The 16,089-nt window shown below is 36.6% G+C and overlaps 1 protein-coding gene across 1 annotated transcript in view; it reads left to right on the forward strand.

Moving 5' to 3' along the window:
- LOC111503433 (probable multidrug resistance-associated protein lethal(2)03659) overlaps positions 1-14,429 on the forward strand; it is a 39,080-nt gene extending 24,651 nt beyond the window's left edge. Inside the window, exons 7-11 of the mRNA XM_023157722.2 lie at positions 2,336-2,486; positions 6,959-7,189; positions 10,183-10,644; positions 11,072-11,403; positions 14,245-14,429. Of these exons, the coding sequence (XP_023013490.2) occupies positions 2,336-2,486; positions 6,959-7,189; positions 10,183-10,644; positions 11,072-11,403; positions 14,245-14,361 (1,293 nt within the window). The 3' untranslated portion in view covers positions 14,362-14,429. The remainder of the gene's footprint in view (positions 1-2,335; positions 2,487-6,958; positions 7,190-10,182; positions 10,645-11,071; positions 11,404-14,244) is intronic.
- Positions 14,430-16,089: the final 1,660 nt, after the last annotated feature.

Below are 16,089 nucleotides of genomic sequence, written 5' to 3' on the forward strand. Positions count from 1 at the left end.
CTACTTTTCGAAGCTTGTCAACTTTCGAAGTACGAGTCAGCTAGCAATAAATTTTCTTCATTTTATTTAGTAATTCTTTGACATTATGACACATTGCTTAGAGTGTTTTATCATGTCAATTGTGTTGAGATTTTTTTTGGTTTTGGTTTCACTTGGTTCGAAAAGGCTTTTGAATTATAAATTACCATTTTTTTCAATGTATTTCAAAAAAATTGAGGAAGTTTATCTCAGTAGGACGATATAAAAAAACTCTTCACGATAACATCATTATTCATATCATCAATAACATATGTAAAGTGTCATCATTAAAGTTGGCACCATAATATGGGATTTTTTCCAAAAAATAGATTCACGTGAAATTGAACTTAGGCATTGGTTCGTGATTGAATTTTGACAAAAAAATAACACTCTTACTGTTAGTATCTGTCAAAACTGACATGTTTTTCGAAAACAAATGTTATTTCTTCACAGAATTTCGAAGAAAGTCAGAAAAGTTGTGTGTTAGAAAATTTTATGACCGTAAACCAAATTTCATCAATCTAGAAAATAAATATTTGTTTTGCTATTTTTGATAATTAACGCATTTACTTTTATATTGTCATTTGAAATTTATTCCAAATCAGTTTCCAAATAATGGAAAATGACATAAAAACTAACCTGCATGATATGTTTTTCATGAAGGGGTGAAAATTCACTGAATATATAACTTTTTTTATGAATGGAATACAATATATTATAATGAAAATGATTTTTGAATCGGTTGCTGACATATGCATACAATCAAGGCGACAAATATACATTCAATATTATGGAATTTGTCTGGGTAGCTCAACACCCTGTATTTTGTTACACTTTTGTATAGATCAGGAAAAAATAATATGATCTCATATGAGGTACTATGTACCTAACTATAAACGTCTTTGAGCTATTGATTTTTTATGAAAATTGGAAACTAATTGATATCTAGATGTATATTAATCATCCCTTCGAATTATCACCAAGGATAGAAGAGGTTTTGGGTTATTGAATCTGATTGAACTCATTTTTCAATATTATACAGAAAGTTCAGAGATCATTCTCACTTTTTTATAGTTTCGGACAAAGATAACTTTGTTATTTCGAATAGAAAACACTGTATTGTTTAAAAATATAAAATTCAATAATCTCTCATTCAATTTTGGGGTTCTCTATACGTAACCTTAATAGTTTTTCAAATATTGGCATTCATTTGATTTGCTCACGGGATTCTCATTGAGAGTTGTTATACTTCACTTCATTGAAAATATCTACTGTTCACAAAAATAAAGTTATCATTTACAAGAATATTCTAACAGTAGTTCATAAAACAAAATATACAATTTTTTCCCATTATTCAACTGGAACAATAACAAGATATGAAATACAAATGTATTTAATTCAAAGTAGGTGCTCAAAATGACGACCATCCTGTTGAATATAAAGATTCACTCTCTCTAAGAAAGACTATTCAACATTTGACCCCAAAAAGCAACGTCGCTCTTCATAGGAAAAAATCGAGGCGAGTCAAATCTGGTGATCTCGCTGGCCAATTTTGTGGTCCTCCCCTACCAATCAATTTATTCGGAAAGCACATATTCAAAAACTGACTGACACTGAATTTGAAATGTGCCGGAGCTCCATCCAATTGTAACCAGAACCGTTGTCGATATTCAGCGACACATTCTCCAGAAGCCCATGAAATCATATTATTTTTTCCTGGCCTATTCAAACGTGTAACGAAATACAGGATGTTCCATAAAAAACAACTTGTGTATGTCCCACCTATTTTTAGCCACCCTGTAGACTTCAAAATGATTCCCTTTGCAGCCCTCATCAATATACAATCCAATATATAAAAATAGATGTTTGTTGGTTGGTTGGTTGGTTGGTAAGTGATAAACTCCTACATCGCTCAACTGATCGTGATGAAACTTGACATGTATAAGGAATTTTTCATAAAGAAGGTTTTTAAGCTACCAATTTCTCTGTAACTCACCACTAGATGGCGCTGTAGAACAATATTTTTTAAGCATTGTTCTATAACGCTGCGCACGCCTATGTTCTTCGATTCTGATTCTGTCAAAACATTGGAACAGCAACATAGTACTACAACTACTAAATTCTACACGGGCGAAGCCGCGGGCAACAACTAGTATACATATAATGAAGTGAAGAAATTCCCGAAAAAAATTATAGTTTGGTTCACAGGGACCGTGTCGCATGGGGTGCCCCTCCCTCCATATAGTAATTGTTCCCTCTACATGCTTTCTGTATTTATTGTAAAAACTCAAAATATTGTTCTCGTCTGTTTTTGTAGAGTACTCTTCAGATGATTGCAGTAGTTGTAATGACAGCAAGTGTTAGTAGGATTTTTCTGCTACCAGCAGGATTCCTTCTGGTTGTGTTGAGCATATTCCAGTGGTATTATCTGAAGGCAGGAAGAAGCATCAAGAGATTAGATTCTTCAAGTGAGTTAATTTTACATACAAACTTATATTCTTCACAATTGCAATTCAATATGAGCCCATCCTAAACAGTGAGATGGTGTGGTGGAGCAAGTGGAACATGGTATTCGTAGAAAGGTGAAAATTTGATTGTTAGAGTACTGTTCTTATGTCGTGCCTCTTCAGAAATTCGCTCACTTTGTCGGTAACTCCATGAATATGAGGTAGAAAGCTTCTGGGTGGTCCGTCTGTTCATCGTTTACTTTGAGATGTGGGGTACGGGTTTGCTGAATTTGGATGAATCTTTGGATTTAATGAAAATAATAATAATAAATCGGCTTTAATCATCAACTTCATGAACAAAAACAAATCTACAAAGAGAAACTTACACACTAGTAAAGTCTATTCATTCCCAATTGGAACGGCAATAAAAATAAAAGTACAGTCATAAACATGTCTTGCCTGTTGCCCCTAGTCGCCCAGATAGTTAGTAGACGTGCTATCAAATGTAGCTGAGGAATAAAGGCTTGGCTAGTTGGACTGGCTGAATACTGATTTTTTGTCCGTTTCACAATATTTCTTTATCAGTGCCGTGGGGTTAGGTGAGGTAGTGAGTAGTTTTGCAAACTGATTTTTGAAATTTTTTTCTAGACATCAACTACCCTAACACCAAACTGATACTTTTGCACTCGACACGCGTTTCGTTAACAACGTTAGCATCTTCAGGAGAAGCAAATTAATACTGAATCTAATGACAAGGGTTAGCTGTTTATATACCTAAAGTTTTTTGGTCCCATGTGGACACTGTTTGTTGAATAATGATTATCCTAATTGATTTTTCGGTAATCAACTAGTGTAACCACTACCTGCAAATTAATTTGTCAACAATAGATTAAAAAGCGGACAAATTAATTTGCAGGTAGTGGTTCCACTAGTTAATTACTGAACAATCAATTAGGATAATCATCATTTAACCTACAAAGTCCACATCGGACCAAAAAACTTTGGGTATATAAACAGTTAACCCTTGTCTTTAGATTCAGTATGAATTTGCTTCTCCTGAAGATGCTAACCTTGTTAGCGAAACGCGCGTCGAGTACAAAAATATTAGTTTGGTGTTAGGGTAATTGATCTCTAGAAAAAGTTTTCAACTTTTACACCAAAGGTTCCAATCTCATCGTTTGAACCGATTTTTCTGAAAATCCTAGTGCTTTTGGGTACTTTCATCAATATGGCTCTCTGTGGAGAGCTTTTGACAAATGATAACATTACATGACAAACAAATGATAACATTATGTGTGCGGAATCTGTGTCAATCGACAGGGATCCGGAATTTGAAAATGAGGACTTACATGTTCAAGTTCAGCGAGTAATTTAAAATATTCATGAATGCTTGAAGAAGGAAAACTGTCAAACGTCACAGAATGCTATTGTGAATAGAATATGCGAGTTAACGAAACTATCTTGTTCAACAGTTCTTCGAGTCATCAAAATAGGGGATGTCATTGACCATGCAATGAAACGAAAACAAAGGAATAAAACATTCGCAAACGTTGATGGTGCTACAAAAGATGTGATTCGGCGAACAATTTATGGTATATACCAAAAAAATGAAGTACCAACCTTGGAAATGATTTGGTATAAATTACTCGACTATCCCGATTACAATTACAAATCTTTAGAAACTCTACGCGGTGTCTTATTGTCTTGTGGTTTCAAATATAAAAAATTGAACAATCGGATAGTCATAATGGAATCGACACGCATTGTTCAACTCTGACAAGAATATTTGAGGGAAATGAAAAGCTACCGAGAATCCAGCAGACATATACTCTACCTCGACGAAACTTGGTTTGACGTCAATGATGTTATCAAATATGGCTGAGTAGACGAAACCAAGTATTGTGCTTCGAACACACCTTCTTCAAGGGGAAAACGTGTTATAATTTTGCATGTCGGGTCAGCTGATTACCACGAAGATATGACTGCGGCTTTATTCGAAACCTGGTTCAGTGAGCAGCTTCTCCCAAATATTCCTCCTAACTCGGTTACTGTTATGGATAACGCTTCGTATCATTCTCGGTTATTGACTAAAATACCAAACAATAACACAAAAAAAGCAGATATTGTTGATTTCATGCGAAATCATGACATGGAATTACCCGAAAAGATTCCAACGAAAAAGGTATCACTGGCGACCATAAAACAACGTAATTTCAAAAAAGAGTATATTATTGATTCGATGTGTGAAACACGTGGTCATATTCTCTTACGTTTGCCTCCATACTATTGTGTGTTCAATCCAATTGGAATGGTTTGGGCCACAATGAAAGAAAGCCTGCGGAAATGTAATCAGTCACCGACTTTGAATGCTGTAGTGCTTGACAATATAAGGCGAGTAGTGAATGAAGTAGGTAATAGTGATGTGTGGAAGAACTGTGTGGCCCACGTTATAAAAGAAGAGAACAAATATTATGTGTGAAGTTCCATAAATCCGATCGTTATTCAACCCGATGATGATTCCACCTCATCCGATTATAGCCAAGAAGAATTTTGATTTTTCCAGCAATTTTTTTGGCCTCTATTATTTTGTAAATATATGTTTGACGAGAACTACCTTACTACCTTAAATTTCGAAGTTTTTCATAATTACACATGGTGGAAAAATTCAGTTGAGATAACTTTTTCATGGGGTGATCAATTGCTATGATTGTAAGAATAAGTAACTGAAAAACTACCACTGAAAAATAATATGCCGACGCCTATGTCGAGGCGGGAATTCCTTCTCTGTGCTGTTCCAATTGGTATTGGAAATACTATAAAAGAATAACCATGAGTCATGAATTGACGAAGTATCAGCAAAATCTGTTTTTTAACTCAACCACTAACAAAAAACTATCAGAATAAAAAGGTGGAGAAACGCCAAGAAAAATAAGTATATCATAAACAGATGAAAATATATACCTCACTTCTATATCGTGATTTCAGAAAGTACAATGCCATGTCTTGTTATATTTGGATTCCGTTTATCTCTGCTTTTTTATAGTAAATCTTCAACCTTTTTTTAAATTAGAGAGTACGATCTACAATCACTAGGTAATTTAATATATATAATTCAGGAGAATTAAATGCAAAGCTGCGGGTGAAAATGGCAGAACGATATCTAGGTATAATTAATGATTTACTTTCGAGTCTTTGATCTACTTACACTGGAAAAAGTTGTCAGCTTTCGAAAGAGATATTCTGGTTTAATGGAAATGAGAATCTTATGCGTGTTAGTTGAAAAGTGCAGAGTTCTGGGGCTATCTAGTCTGAACCAACCAGAGTGTTTCATAATCGATGAGATGTGGTGATATTTTCAAATTGCATAAAAAAGTCTCAAACATGAATTTTGAATAGGTTTTTTGGCACAGATAGTTAACATGTCTCGTGAATCTCAGATCAGAATCGAAGTATAGTCCTAGATTCCTATTTTCCCAAAGTAATGCTGATTTATTGCTATCGATGCATATTTCCAAATTCACAAGTTCTAGTTCTCCCACTTTTCTGGGTCCAAAAGCTAGACTACAGACTTTTTTGCATTAGGTTTGAGCATATTTGCTGAAGAAATGTCAAATCTGCATAGTGATATATCTTACTTTCATTTATCGATTTATAAAAGTCAGAAATATATATTTCGAATAATAGTGGCCAGAAAATGATTCCTTGTGGTACACCTTTTGACACAAGTGAGGCACTTGATAAATTTTTGTCTATAATTACTCGTTGACTACGGTTACGCAGATAGTCTTCAGTTAAACACGTAGCATTGGCAGAGAAATCGAAATAGCGAAGTTTCTCGCACCCGTAATGTAATTTTTCAGTTCTCTGTAATATGTCTAGACTAGCAAGGAGCGAGACTTTTCATATTCATTAAATGTCTTTTTTCTACTTGATATCATTTTCTTAATATTGTATGTGAGCCAAGGTACTGAGATTTGGGATTCAAATTACTCGTTTTGGCAAAGGGCCGATTTTAGTTCATGCTCGAATATTTTATGCAAACATACAAATGTATGTTGTGGATCAAAACTCTTGTATTGTCTCACATATAATAATTCAATGATAATGGTGATGGTGATATAGGGTGAATCGCTTCAAAATTCAAATTAACAGGTATGAGTTCACTCACTGTAGTAGTTGTTGTTTTTTGACAGACGTTTACCACACCCTACTGTGTAGGTAGTTGGAAGAGACTAATATTTTGAAATTCATTTCGTTTATTCCGAAATATTTATTTTCTTACAAGAATGTCATCAATTTGGTCAATCTACCAATTCTTTCCTAACTTTTCCAATGTTCCAATAGTTGTTCTCATATTTCGAGTGAAGACATATCCAACAAATAAAAAATCAATGGAAATCTATACAACAGTTTTTTAGTTGAAAACAGTATGAACAACATATCCAGCCATGGTTCATTCTGTGTACGGTTTTTTAAATGTATATCTCTTTCAGCAAGGAGTCCCATGATTGGTCACCTAAATGCCACGCTTGATGGTATCACTACAGTACGAGCTTTCGGAAACCAGTCAATCCTGACGGAAGAATTTGATAAACATCAGGATCATTTCACATCGGCTAATTATTCGATGAATTCAATGATGAGAGCGTTAGGTCTATATGCATCGTTGATCAGCTCCATATTCCCGATTTTTGTGATAATCAAATTTGCTTTTTTCAGCACAGGTAAGTTTTGAATTGTAACAGACGTTTTTCAGAACATTGGAGAAGTCAGATGTGTAGATGAAGAAGAGTAGCGGGGCGAGAATTGAACCTTGCTGTGCACCATGACGTCACTCATATAATCAGACTGACTACCCTTTATCACAACACATTGCTTTCTATTAGTGAAAGAGGAACGAACAAAGTCAAATGCCTCCATACTAAAACTGAAAAAAAAAACAAGTTCAGCGTATAGTTTAGCGAATAGTTCACTGTAATAAATTAAAATAAGTCTGATGACTGAATCGAGGAGAGATACATCAGTATCAAGAAATAAATATTCTGTAATGGAATTTTAGAACTTTCCATAATCTCTCTCCACAGAAGAATCTGTCAGACGCCGGCCGGGAAATAACTACTTGTGCCGTAAAGCACGTTTCGAGCGAAATGAAAGTAAATTTTCAATATTTCGTTCTGAAGTTTTGTGTGTACATTTTTGAGCACCCAAACCAAACGAATACATCACAAAATAGCTATTGGTGCATAGGCATTAGGCATTGGTGTGTCGTCTGGCATCAGTAATGGCGTCCAGTTCGAACTATCTCATTAGTGTACCAAACTTGAAAGGACGCGGAAATTACAGCGAATGGCGTTTCGCAGCAGAAAATTTCCTTATAGAGGGAATGTTAGATGCATGAAATCTGAACCTGATGATGCTCCACGTGCTCAAACAGATTCAGAAGATTCAATAACAAAAGCTAAGTTGTTCTCTTGTTCTTGCACAGAAACGTTGCTTTATTAATAGGTACCTAATACCTCTACGAAAAAAAAAACAAGTGATAATGTTTATACCTTCCTTTGAATCATCATGACGATAGTTGATCCTTCAGTTATTCCAGTTCAATTTCACTCTTTATCTAAAACTGGGCATTACTTAATACTGTAGAATTCTAATGAGTCCAATAAGTCTTGGCAGTTGCACTATATTCGGAGACTTGTTGCCAACAGGTCCAATGCATTTGGTAAGACACGTTCCAACCTGCTTTGAATCACTATCTTCCATCTGACGTGAATTATATTGAGTGACTTCCTTCCTTAACAGAATTTGGCAACGTTTGCATGACTAGTAGAAACTTGGTCTTCTGGGTTCACGTTGTTATGCGTTTGACCACTAAGGTGTACTATCTTGAAATCGTACTGGTGAAGAGTTTCTTACCACTTTGATATATGACCAAAGGTCTCTCTGGAGTTGATGGTCCAAGCAGAAGCTCTGTGACCTGCAAAATGACGTAACGTGTGTCAGAAACTTTTCTTTGACGACTCAGTATGTTTCAAGGACAAAACACAAGCACCCTAGAAAAGTCACTGAGGCGCTTTGAGAGCGGTGCCTGAGGAAAGTAGCGATTCACATTTGATTTGAATCGCTGGAGATTGAATCCATTTAGAAAAACATTCTCAGGAGGATACATCAACAAAAACGCGGTTCTCCAAGTGGAAGATTCCATGAATAGTGAAGTTTGAGGTGTATTGAGTTGAACCTCAAAACGATGAGCAGTCACACTTTGTCGCGTAATTGTGATATGTACCGCTCTTGGTGAAATAAAGTATGCCAAGTAATTTGAACACTTCCCAAGTAAGAGAGACAAATCTCCAACCTTTCTTCGATGTTCCAGACTATCAAAGTTGCAAGTGATATTCGTGTTTCGAATCAGGCGGATGGCTCTTTTCTGAATGGAATACAGTAGCTAGAGGGCTACAGTACAGCTACAGTAGCTTAGTTGCGAAACTCCATACATGAGAAAAATACTTCAAAGTAGGTCTGATCTGAGTTTTATAAAGCATCAAAAATTGCCTAGGTGTGTACAGTATTCTGGTTCGGAACAGTGTTCCAAGCTTTTGGAAAGCAGCCTTCACAATTTCAGCAACATGATTGTGCCAAGACATATTGGTGTCCATTTTAACCCCCCACAATCGGAAGCGGAATTGTCTGTCCTGACATTATTATATCCAGTTTGGGACATTTATCTTTTTGGAGAAAACCGATGCCTGGATTTTTGTAGCATTGAACTAAACTTGGTTACTTTCACCGCAACTCGAAATGACTTCGAGATCCTCATTAAGATGCAACCCCCTGCTGCCGGTAAAGATGTGCATCCGCAACCGATGTCCTGGAATCCAAATAGAATGACGACACAAGTGTGCTGTCGTCAGTAAAACAAAATATTGATTTTTTTGGTTTTCTGAATGCGTTCTTGATAAACAATGAGAAGAGGATTGGAGTCAATATGGATTCCTGGGAAACACCATCGTTGATGGTTGAATAATACGAGAGATGTTCATCGAGATGCCACTTGTAGGAAACGTTTTTTCACCACCGACCAACACGGCGGTCAATTCCAGTGAGTGGACAAAGCACCCACAAAGCACCCTTGGCTACCGACCGACCCTTTTCTACAAAATCGATTGTGGGGCGGTTACAAATTGTTCAGCTAGTAGATTTTCTTTTTCTATTTCTGTTGTTGCAATTGAACCATGTGAAGTTTTGATCAACAGCTTTATTTAGCGACCAGGAGGTTCTAGAATTGAAATTGGCAAACAGTGTATCCCTAACTGTCTGATTCTGAAGTTATCTGCATCAATTTATTCTAAGTTTGCAGCTGTTTCAGTGTATTGACTTTTCTCCCAACGGGCCCCTTTTCAAACATTCAAATGAGGTTGTGAATGGTATTTCATAACTCTTTCAGAACAGTAGATAGGCCAGTCAATAGTCATGCAAAGAGAAAAATCGAAGTATCTCAGCATTTCTTTCACCTCTGCCAGAATTTTGTTGCCACAATTATCTGGTCTACACGATTGACAACCAATTCCAAAAATGTTCAATTACGAAATTGAGAGCGTTAATGTGTGACGTTTGATCAAATTATCCACCTAATTTAAAAAAAAATAATTACCTCTTTGCAACTGATGGTGTGTTTGAATTCATGAATATGGTGATTCTTATATTTCGACTTCTACAGGTACAAAGGCCGGAGATGTTGGAATGGCGATTAACCTAGCATTTGGAATGGCATCACTTATTCAGTGGTCACTGAGAAAATACGCTGATCTTGAAAACAATATGACAGCCACAGAGAGAATTCTTGAATACACAGACATAGCAAGGGAATCTTTAGATGGTGGAAATATTAAAGAAAACTGGCCGAGGGAAGGTTCAATTGAGTATCGGGACCTGTCACTCACCTACAGCCTAACGAATCAACATGTCTTGAAGTCTATGAGTTTCGTTGTCCAGCCCAAAGAGAGAATTGGCATTGTTGGTAGAACGGGGGCGGGAAAGTCTTCGATTATTTCAAGTTTGTTCAGACTGTATCAGACAGAGGGCAGTATTGTTGTAGATGGTGTGGATATCAAAACACTGTCTTTGGAGTTCTTGAGGTCAAACATTTCTATAATACCACAGGATCCAATTTTATTCTCAGGTGAGTAATGAAATATATCCATTTTGATTGATATTAGATCTCATTATGTTTTCACATTTACAAGCAGTGGACATAATCTATTTCTAGTCCATCCCCACAATCGGCAAAGACGATTTAGTATTGATGTTTGGTGTGGTCTATTTAGAGGCAGAATTTTATTGGTCTATTTTTCTATGGTTCTTTGAACGGACTCCGTTATATTAATTTATTAACAAGAGTGTTGGAAGAGTTTTTCGATTGTCTTGATTCGGAAAAGTTTACATTCTTTGATATACCCTTCGGTATCTTCTAAACCAAGTAAAAGAGAATATCTTCAATTTATTATATTCTTTTGGTACATATTCCCAGTTTCTGATATCTGGCATATTTGCTGTGCTCTATTAGCTTGTAATCTCTCTGTTCTTGAAGTTTTTTCCAATATTTTCAGGTGTCCTGCGTTCAAACATAGATCCTGCTGAAGAACATTCCGACGAGTCCATCTGGAAAGCTCTGAACGCAGTGGGTGCCACTCACTTCGTCAAAAATTTGGGTGAGAGAATCACAGAGAACGGTCTCAACTACAGTTTTGGTCAAAAGCAGCTCATATGTCTAGCGAGAGCCCTGATCAGGAAAAATAAAATCATCGTTTTAGATGAAGCGACTGCCAGTGTGGATTCAGAGACGTGTCGAAATGTTCAAGCCGCGATCAGGAGAGAATTTGCTGACTGCACCATTTTGAGTATTGCCCACAGGTTGAATACTGTAATGGATTCAGATCGGGTGAGTATGTGTTACGATACAAACTGATAGGTTAGGTTAGGTCCAAAGTGAGTGGGTTTATTCGAACCTTCACCACAACTGGCAAGGGTTCATTGTGGTTCACACCTATTCACACTGGACCAAATGAACCCAGCTTCTTAACGAAGCCGATGAGTTTGTATGGTGAGTGGTCTTTCAGGTCAGATGGTGAGAGTACGGTTCTGCCGGACTCTAAAGACTTTATTCGGTCCCCAGCGGGGCAGAAACAAAGTATATGCTTAGTTGTTTCATCGTTAATGAAGTAGTCGGATAGTCAAGGTGCAAGACTCCTACCTTGATACCCACGACAACCTTCCCATATGAGGGTTTTTGCACGTCAACTAGACCTGACGATGCCTTATATTCAACCGTGTAGGGCTTTTTCGCATCTGGTTTTGGTGAATCATCACTTGAGCACAAACGTTTGGTAACCTGCTCATGGGGGGTTTGTTTCTCCACCTGAGACAGATTTTGCGTACGTCGCTCAAGAATTTGGTGCAAGGCTGTTTTATGAAGTACTTCGCTCTCGAGGAGACAACTCAGTCGTTTCCTGGCTGCACCACCAAACCTTTCTTTCAGGTTCAGTTATTGAATTGATCTAAATTTACAGGGAGGTCAGTTGTAGTCGTAAGCTCGACATCTACCTCCTCTGTAGACTCGCTCCTGATCTAAATTTACAGGGAGGTCATTTGCAGCCATAAGCTCGACATCCATCACCTCTGTAAACTCAGCGTCGGAAAGAATTTTTATGTTTACTCTGTCCGTAAAAGTCCCACGAGTAGCTAGAGAAAGAAGGTCAATCATGGCAGAGACCCGCATTATCGTGACAAGGCGATGCTACGACGAGAGGGCGCCCAGTATTTCGAATATTCCGTAGAGACAGCTGATATACTCAGTGTCATTCATCCACATCCACATCCACAAACTGATAGGTTGGCAGGTATTTTCAGTTTCGATAATTATATTCTGAAATGCTCTTCCACACTGGTATCAATGAAAACTGTCCGATTGGTCGTAATACAAAGGAGCCTCGTGATACTTTTGAGGTCTGCAAAAAGACTGCAGCATAGAATAGCCCCTCGTTGACGAATGATGCAACACTGTTGTTTTTGCTCATGAAAAAGTACTGAAAATAATACCTTCTCAAGTAAATATTGTATATTGCCTAAAAAAAATGGATTATTTACGTTCGTCATGTATCCAGAAACTATATATTTACGTAAACAGATCATTCATGCATCTCATTATTTCGGACTTCCTTTGTCTAATATGATATGAATTGATACCATGGGGATGAAGTACTAGACACCTTCCTGAAGCACATCAACAACATAAGTCCTTCCAGCACTTTCATAATGCAGAAGGAAGTCTACAACGAATTGCCATTCTTAGACGTATTGGTGAAGAGAACCGACACTAAATGGGAAACATCTGTATATCGAAAACCCACTCACACAGGACGGTATCCAACCACCATCAATCGACCAAGAGAGGAATCATTAAGACTCTACTAGACCGTGCTCTTGGACTCTGTAACACAAAGGAAGGTCTCGAGAAGGAACTGGGTATCATTAAAAATGACCTTCAACGGAATGGCTACTCCATGGTAATGGTGAAACAGGCTTTAGCTAGAAGACAGCAAGGCGGCTTCTCTTCCACAAGAAAGAGAAGCCGCCAAAACCAATAGTTGTACTTCCCTACATCAGAGGATTGTCGGTAAGGATAAGAAGGATTGGTCCAAGTATAACATCAGAACCTGCTCCAGATTCTGGGAATACTATCCGTAGCAACCTCACGAAAACCAGGCCATCAAACGTGGACTGCGATTTCAGGAATTGCATTTACCGGATACCCTGCGAGTGCGGAGAAGCATACATCGGTGAAAGAGGCCATTGAAAATTCGGATTGCCAAACACAAAAAACACACACACCGAGGAGAAACCAGCAAATCGGGAATAGCAGAGAATGTTTGGACTCTTCCACATAACATCAAGTGTGGTCAAGCTGAAATCATACACAAGGAGGAAGACTGGTTCAGGAGAAAAGTCAAAGAAGCCGCATATATGTTTTCCAACTACGCATTTAGCCAAGCTAGCGTAGAGATACGCAACACATGGAAACCTCTAATCAAGCGAAACACGACCAACTCCCGCCATACGGTCAGTTTCCGCTAAAACCGATGAAGCGGAGAGAGGGAAGGAGGGATAGGTGAAAGCACTCAAATTACCTATAAATAGTCAGATCTCTTTTAATTTTTTATTTTTCAATTCTTGTTTATATTTTTTGATTTTCATCTTGTGTTAATAGTTCAATTTTTTATTTTTATTTTTTGGTTGTTGCTTGTATTTTATTGTCATTGTAATTTCAGTTTTTTTGCTTAATATAATTGTTATTTTACAGCTAATCTTTTTAATTTGTTTACAGATTCTTTCAGGGATTTCAAATCAATTTATATCATATTAGACAATGGAAGTCCGAACTTCTGCACCACGAAACATTGTCAACCACCTTCAAACAGATTAATCTTGCTATGCTAATCAATAAAGTTGTATCTACATTTTGTGATAAATCATCCTAAACATATTTGAGTATTTATGATTTACACGATGATTATTCGAGATGAAAAACCCATATCACTTCAACTGTTAGTATACAAAAAATGTATTTCCATTGAAATCATCCATGCTCAGAATGATGAAAAATGTAGATAGAATTTTGTTGATCAGCACGGCAGATTGAATCATTGAATCACTCAATTTCTCTATAACTTTAGCTTCAAGGATTGAGAGATTCAAAAAATACAATTCTGAATATTTCTTGCAGATCATGGTTGTAGATGAAGGAATGGTGATAGAATTCGATTCGCCAGATGTTTTGTTGGAGAATGAAAATGGTGTCTTTCATAGTATGGTAAAAGAGGCAGGACTTCTGGAAAACTAAGGAAACTACGATTTGAAGTACATCATTATTTCATACTGCTACTGTCGATTAAATTTTCTGTTTTTCCATATATTTCTTCATTTACAGTAATGATTATTCAATTTACCGCTTTGTCTAATCTATTTTGTCATAATGAGTGTCTTTTAACAACTTGAGTGAAAATCATATCCGGAGTGGAAAGTTATAACTCAATTAATATTTCTCAATATTTTCAAATATATTCACAGATGAATCATATGCCATCTGGCAAGCTTTGAATCAGTGGAACAAAATAGCATCATAATATGCACAGACTCATCCCTCCAGGCTATGGAGAATATTTTTTCAGGAGATCCTTTTGTTGAACACATAATCGTATCGACCAACTAGTTAACAGAAAACGGAAAAAATATATACTTTATTTGGTCAGCGACACATGCGGGAATCCCTGGGAATGAGGCAGCTGATAACGCAGATCGTCAAGCAGCAGCTACAACCGAAACCTCCGAAGGACAGTAGACATCAGGATTAAACATAACTGGCAATCAGAATCAGAATAGTAATAATGGAGAACTCAAAGCTGTCAAACCCAAAGTAGACAAAACGAACTCTATGCAAGTTGACACGACGTGAAGAAGTGATCCCAAACTGCTTGAAAATAGGACATACCCATCTCACTCCATCATACCTATTACGGGGTGATAGACCAGAAGAATGCAAGATCTGCAATAGAATGGGAACGGCCAATCACATCCTAATCGAATGTCAAGTTTACGAACAACTTAGACAGACACTGAATATGCCCAAGTCGTTACAAGAATGCTTACTGAATGATGTGGCCCAAATCAAAAATAACTTTAATTTTATATAACAAAGTAACCTCTACCAAAAAATATAACTGAGGATCAACGTTTCCAGCTGAAAAAAGGCAGCTAACGACCCTAGCAGTCAATGTTGCCTGATAAAAAAAATCGAATATTATAGTTGATACCAGGAACAAAAATCGACTTCCCAATAATCATGTGAACGGATAATTGATTAGTATAATTAGAAGAAAATGTGAATCATTTCAAACTTTACCACTTTACCCTTAGATGTTTTCATGGAAGTTTTTGAATTCTGTATAGATTCCAATTATTTTTGTTATAATGGATCTTTTTACAAACAAATTTTTGGGTTGGGAATGAGTAATTGTATGTCACTCATTTGTGCAGCCTTGGTCATGGCTGATATATGCATTAAGAAGTTGTCATTTTCATTACCTTTTTTCAAAAGATATGTTGACAATATTGTTACTTCCATTCCAAAAAATAAACAAACTGAAATATTAGACACTTTTCAAAACTAAAATTTACTCTAGAAATGGAAGATGCAAACCGAATTTTAAAGGTAGACTGGTATCATAAACCAACTTTTTCTGAGAGATTTTTGAATAATTTTTCGAAACATAATTTTCAAAGTAAAATCAACATTAAAAGAAATTTGAATTCCAGAGCAATTGCCATTTTCAATTCTGAATTCCATAATAAAAATGTCCAATTAATTAGGATCATCTAATGAAAAATGATTTTCCTAGAGCCCTTATTGGAAAAATAATTAAAGAAGTTTCTCCTCCCAAAATACAGGGGTGAAACCCAAAAATCACAAAATTCCATTTGTAGAAAATGTGTCTGATAAATTCGGAGTGCTACTCAGTACAGAAGGAATAGAAGTGGCTGAATATAAAAAACGCCACAGCTCTTGTTGAAC

The sequence above is a fragment of the Leptinotarsa decemlineata genome, unplaced genomic scaffold (assembly GCF_025532065.1).
Source record: "Leptinotarsa decemlineata unplaced genomic scaffold, Ldec_3_MD MMD2_tig00026328_RagTag_RagTag, whole genome shotgun sequence".
In the NCBI taxonomy this organism is placed as follows: domain Eukaryota; kingdom Metazoa; phylum Arthropoda; class Insecta; order Coleoptera; family Chrysomelidae; genus Leptinotarsa; species Leptinotarsa decemlineata.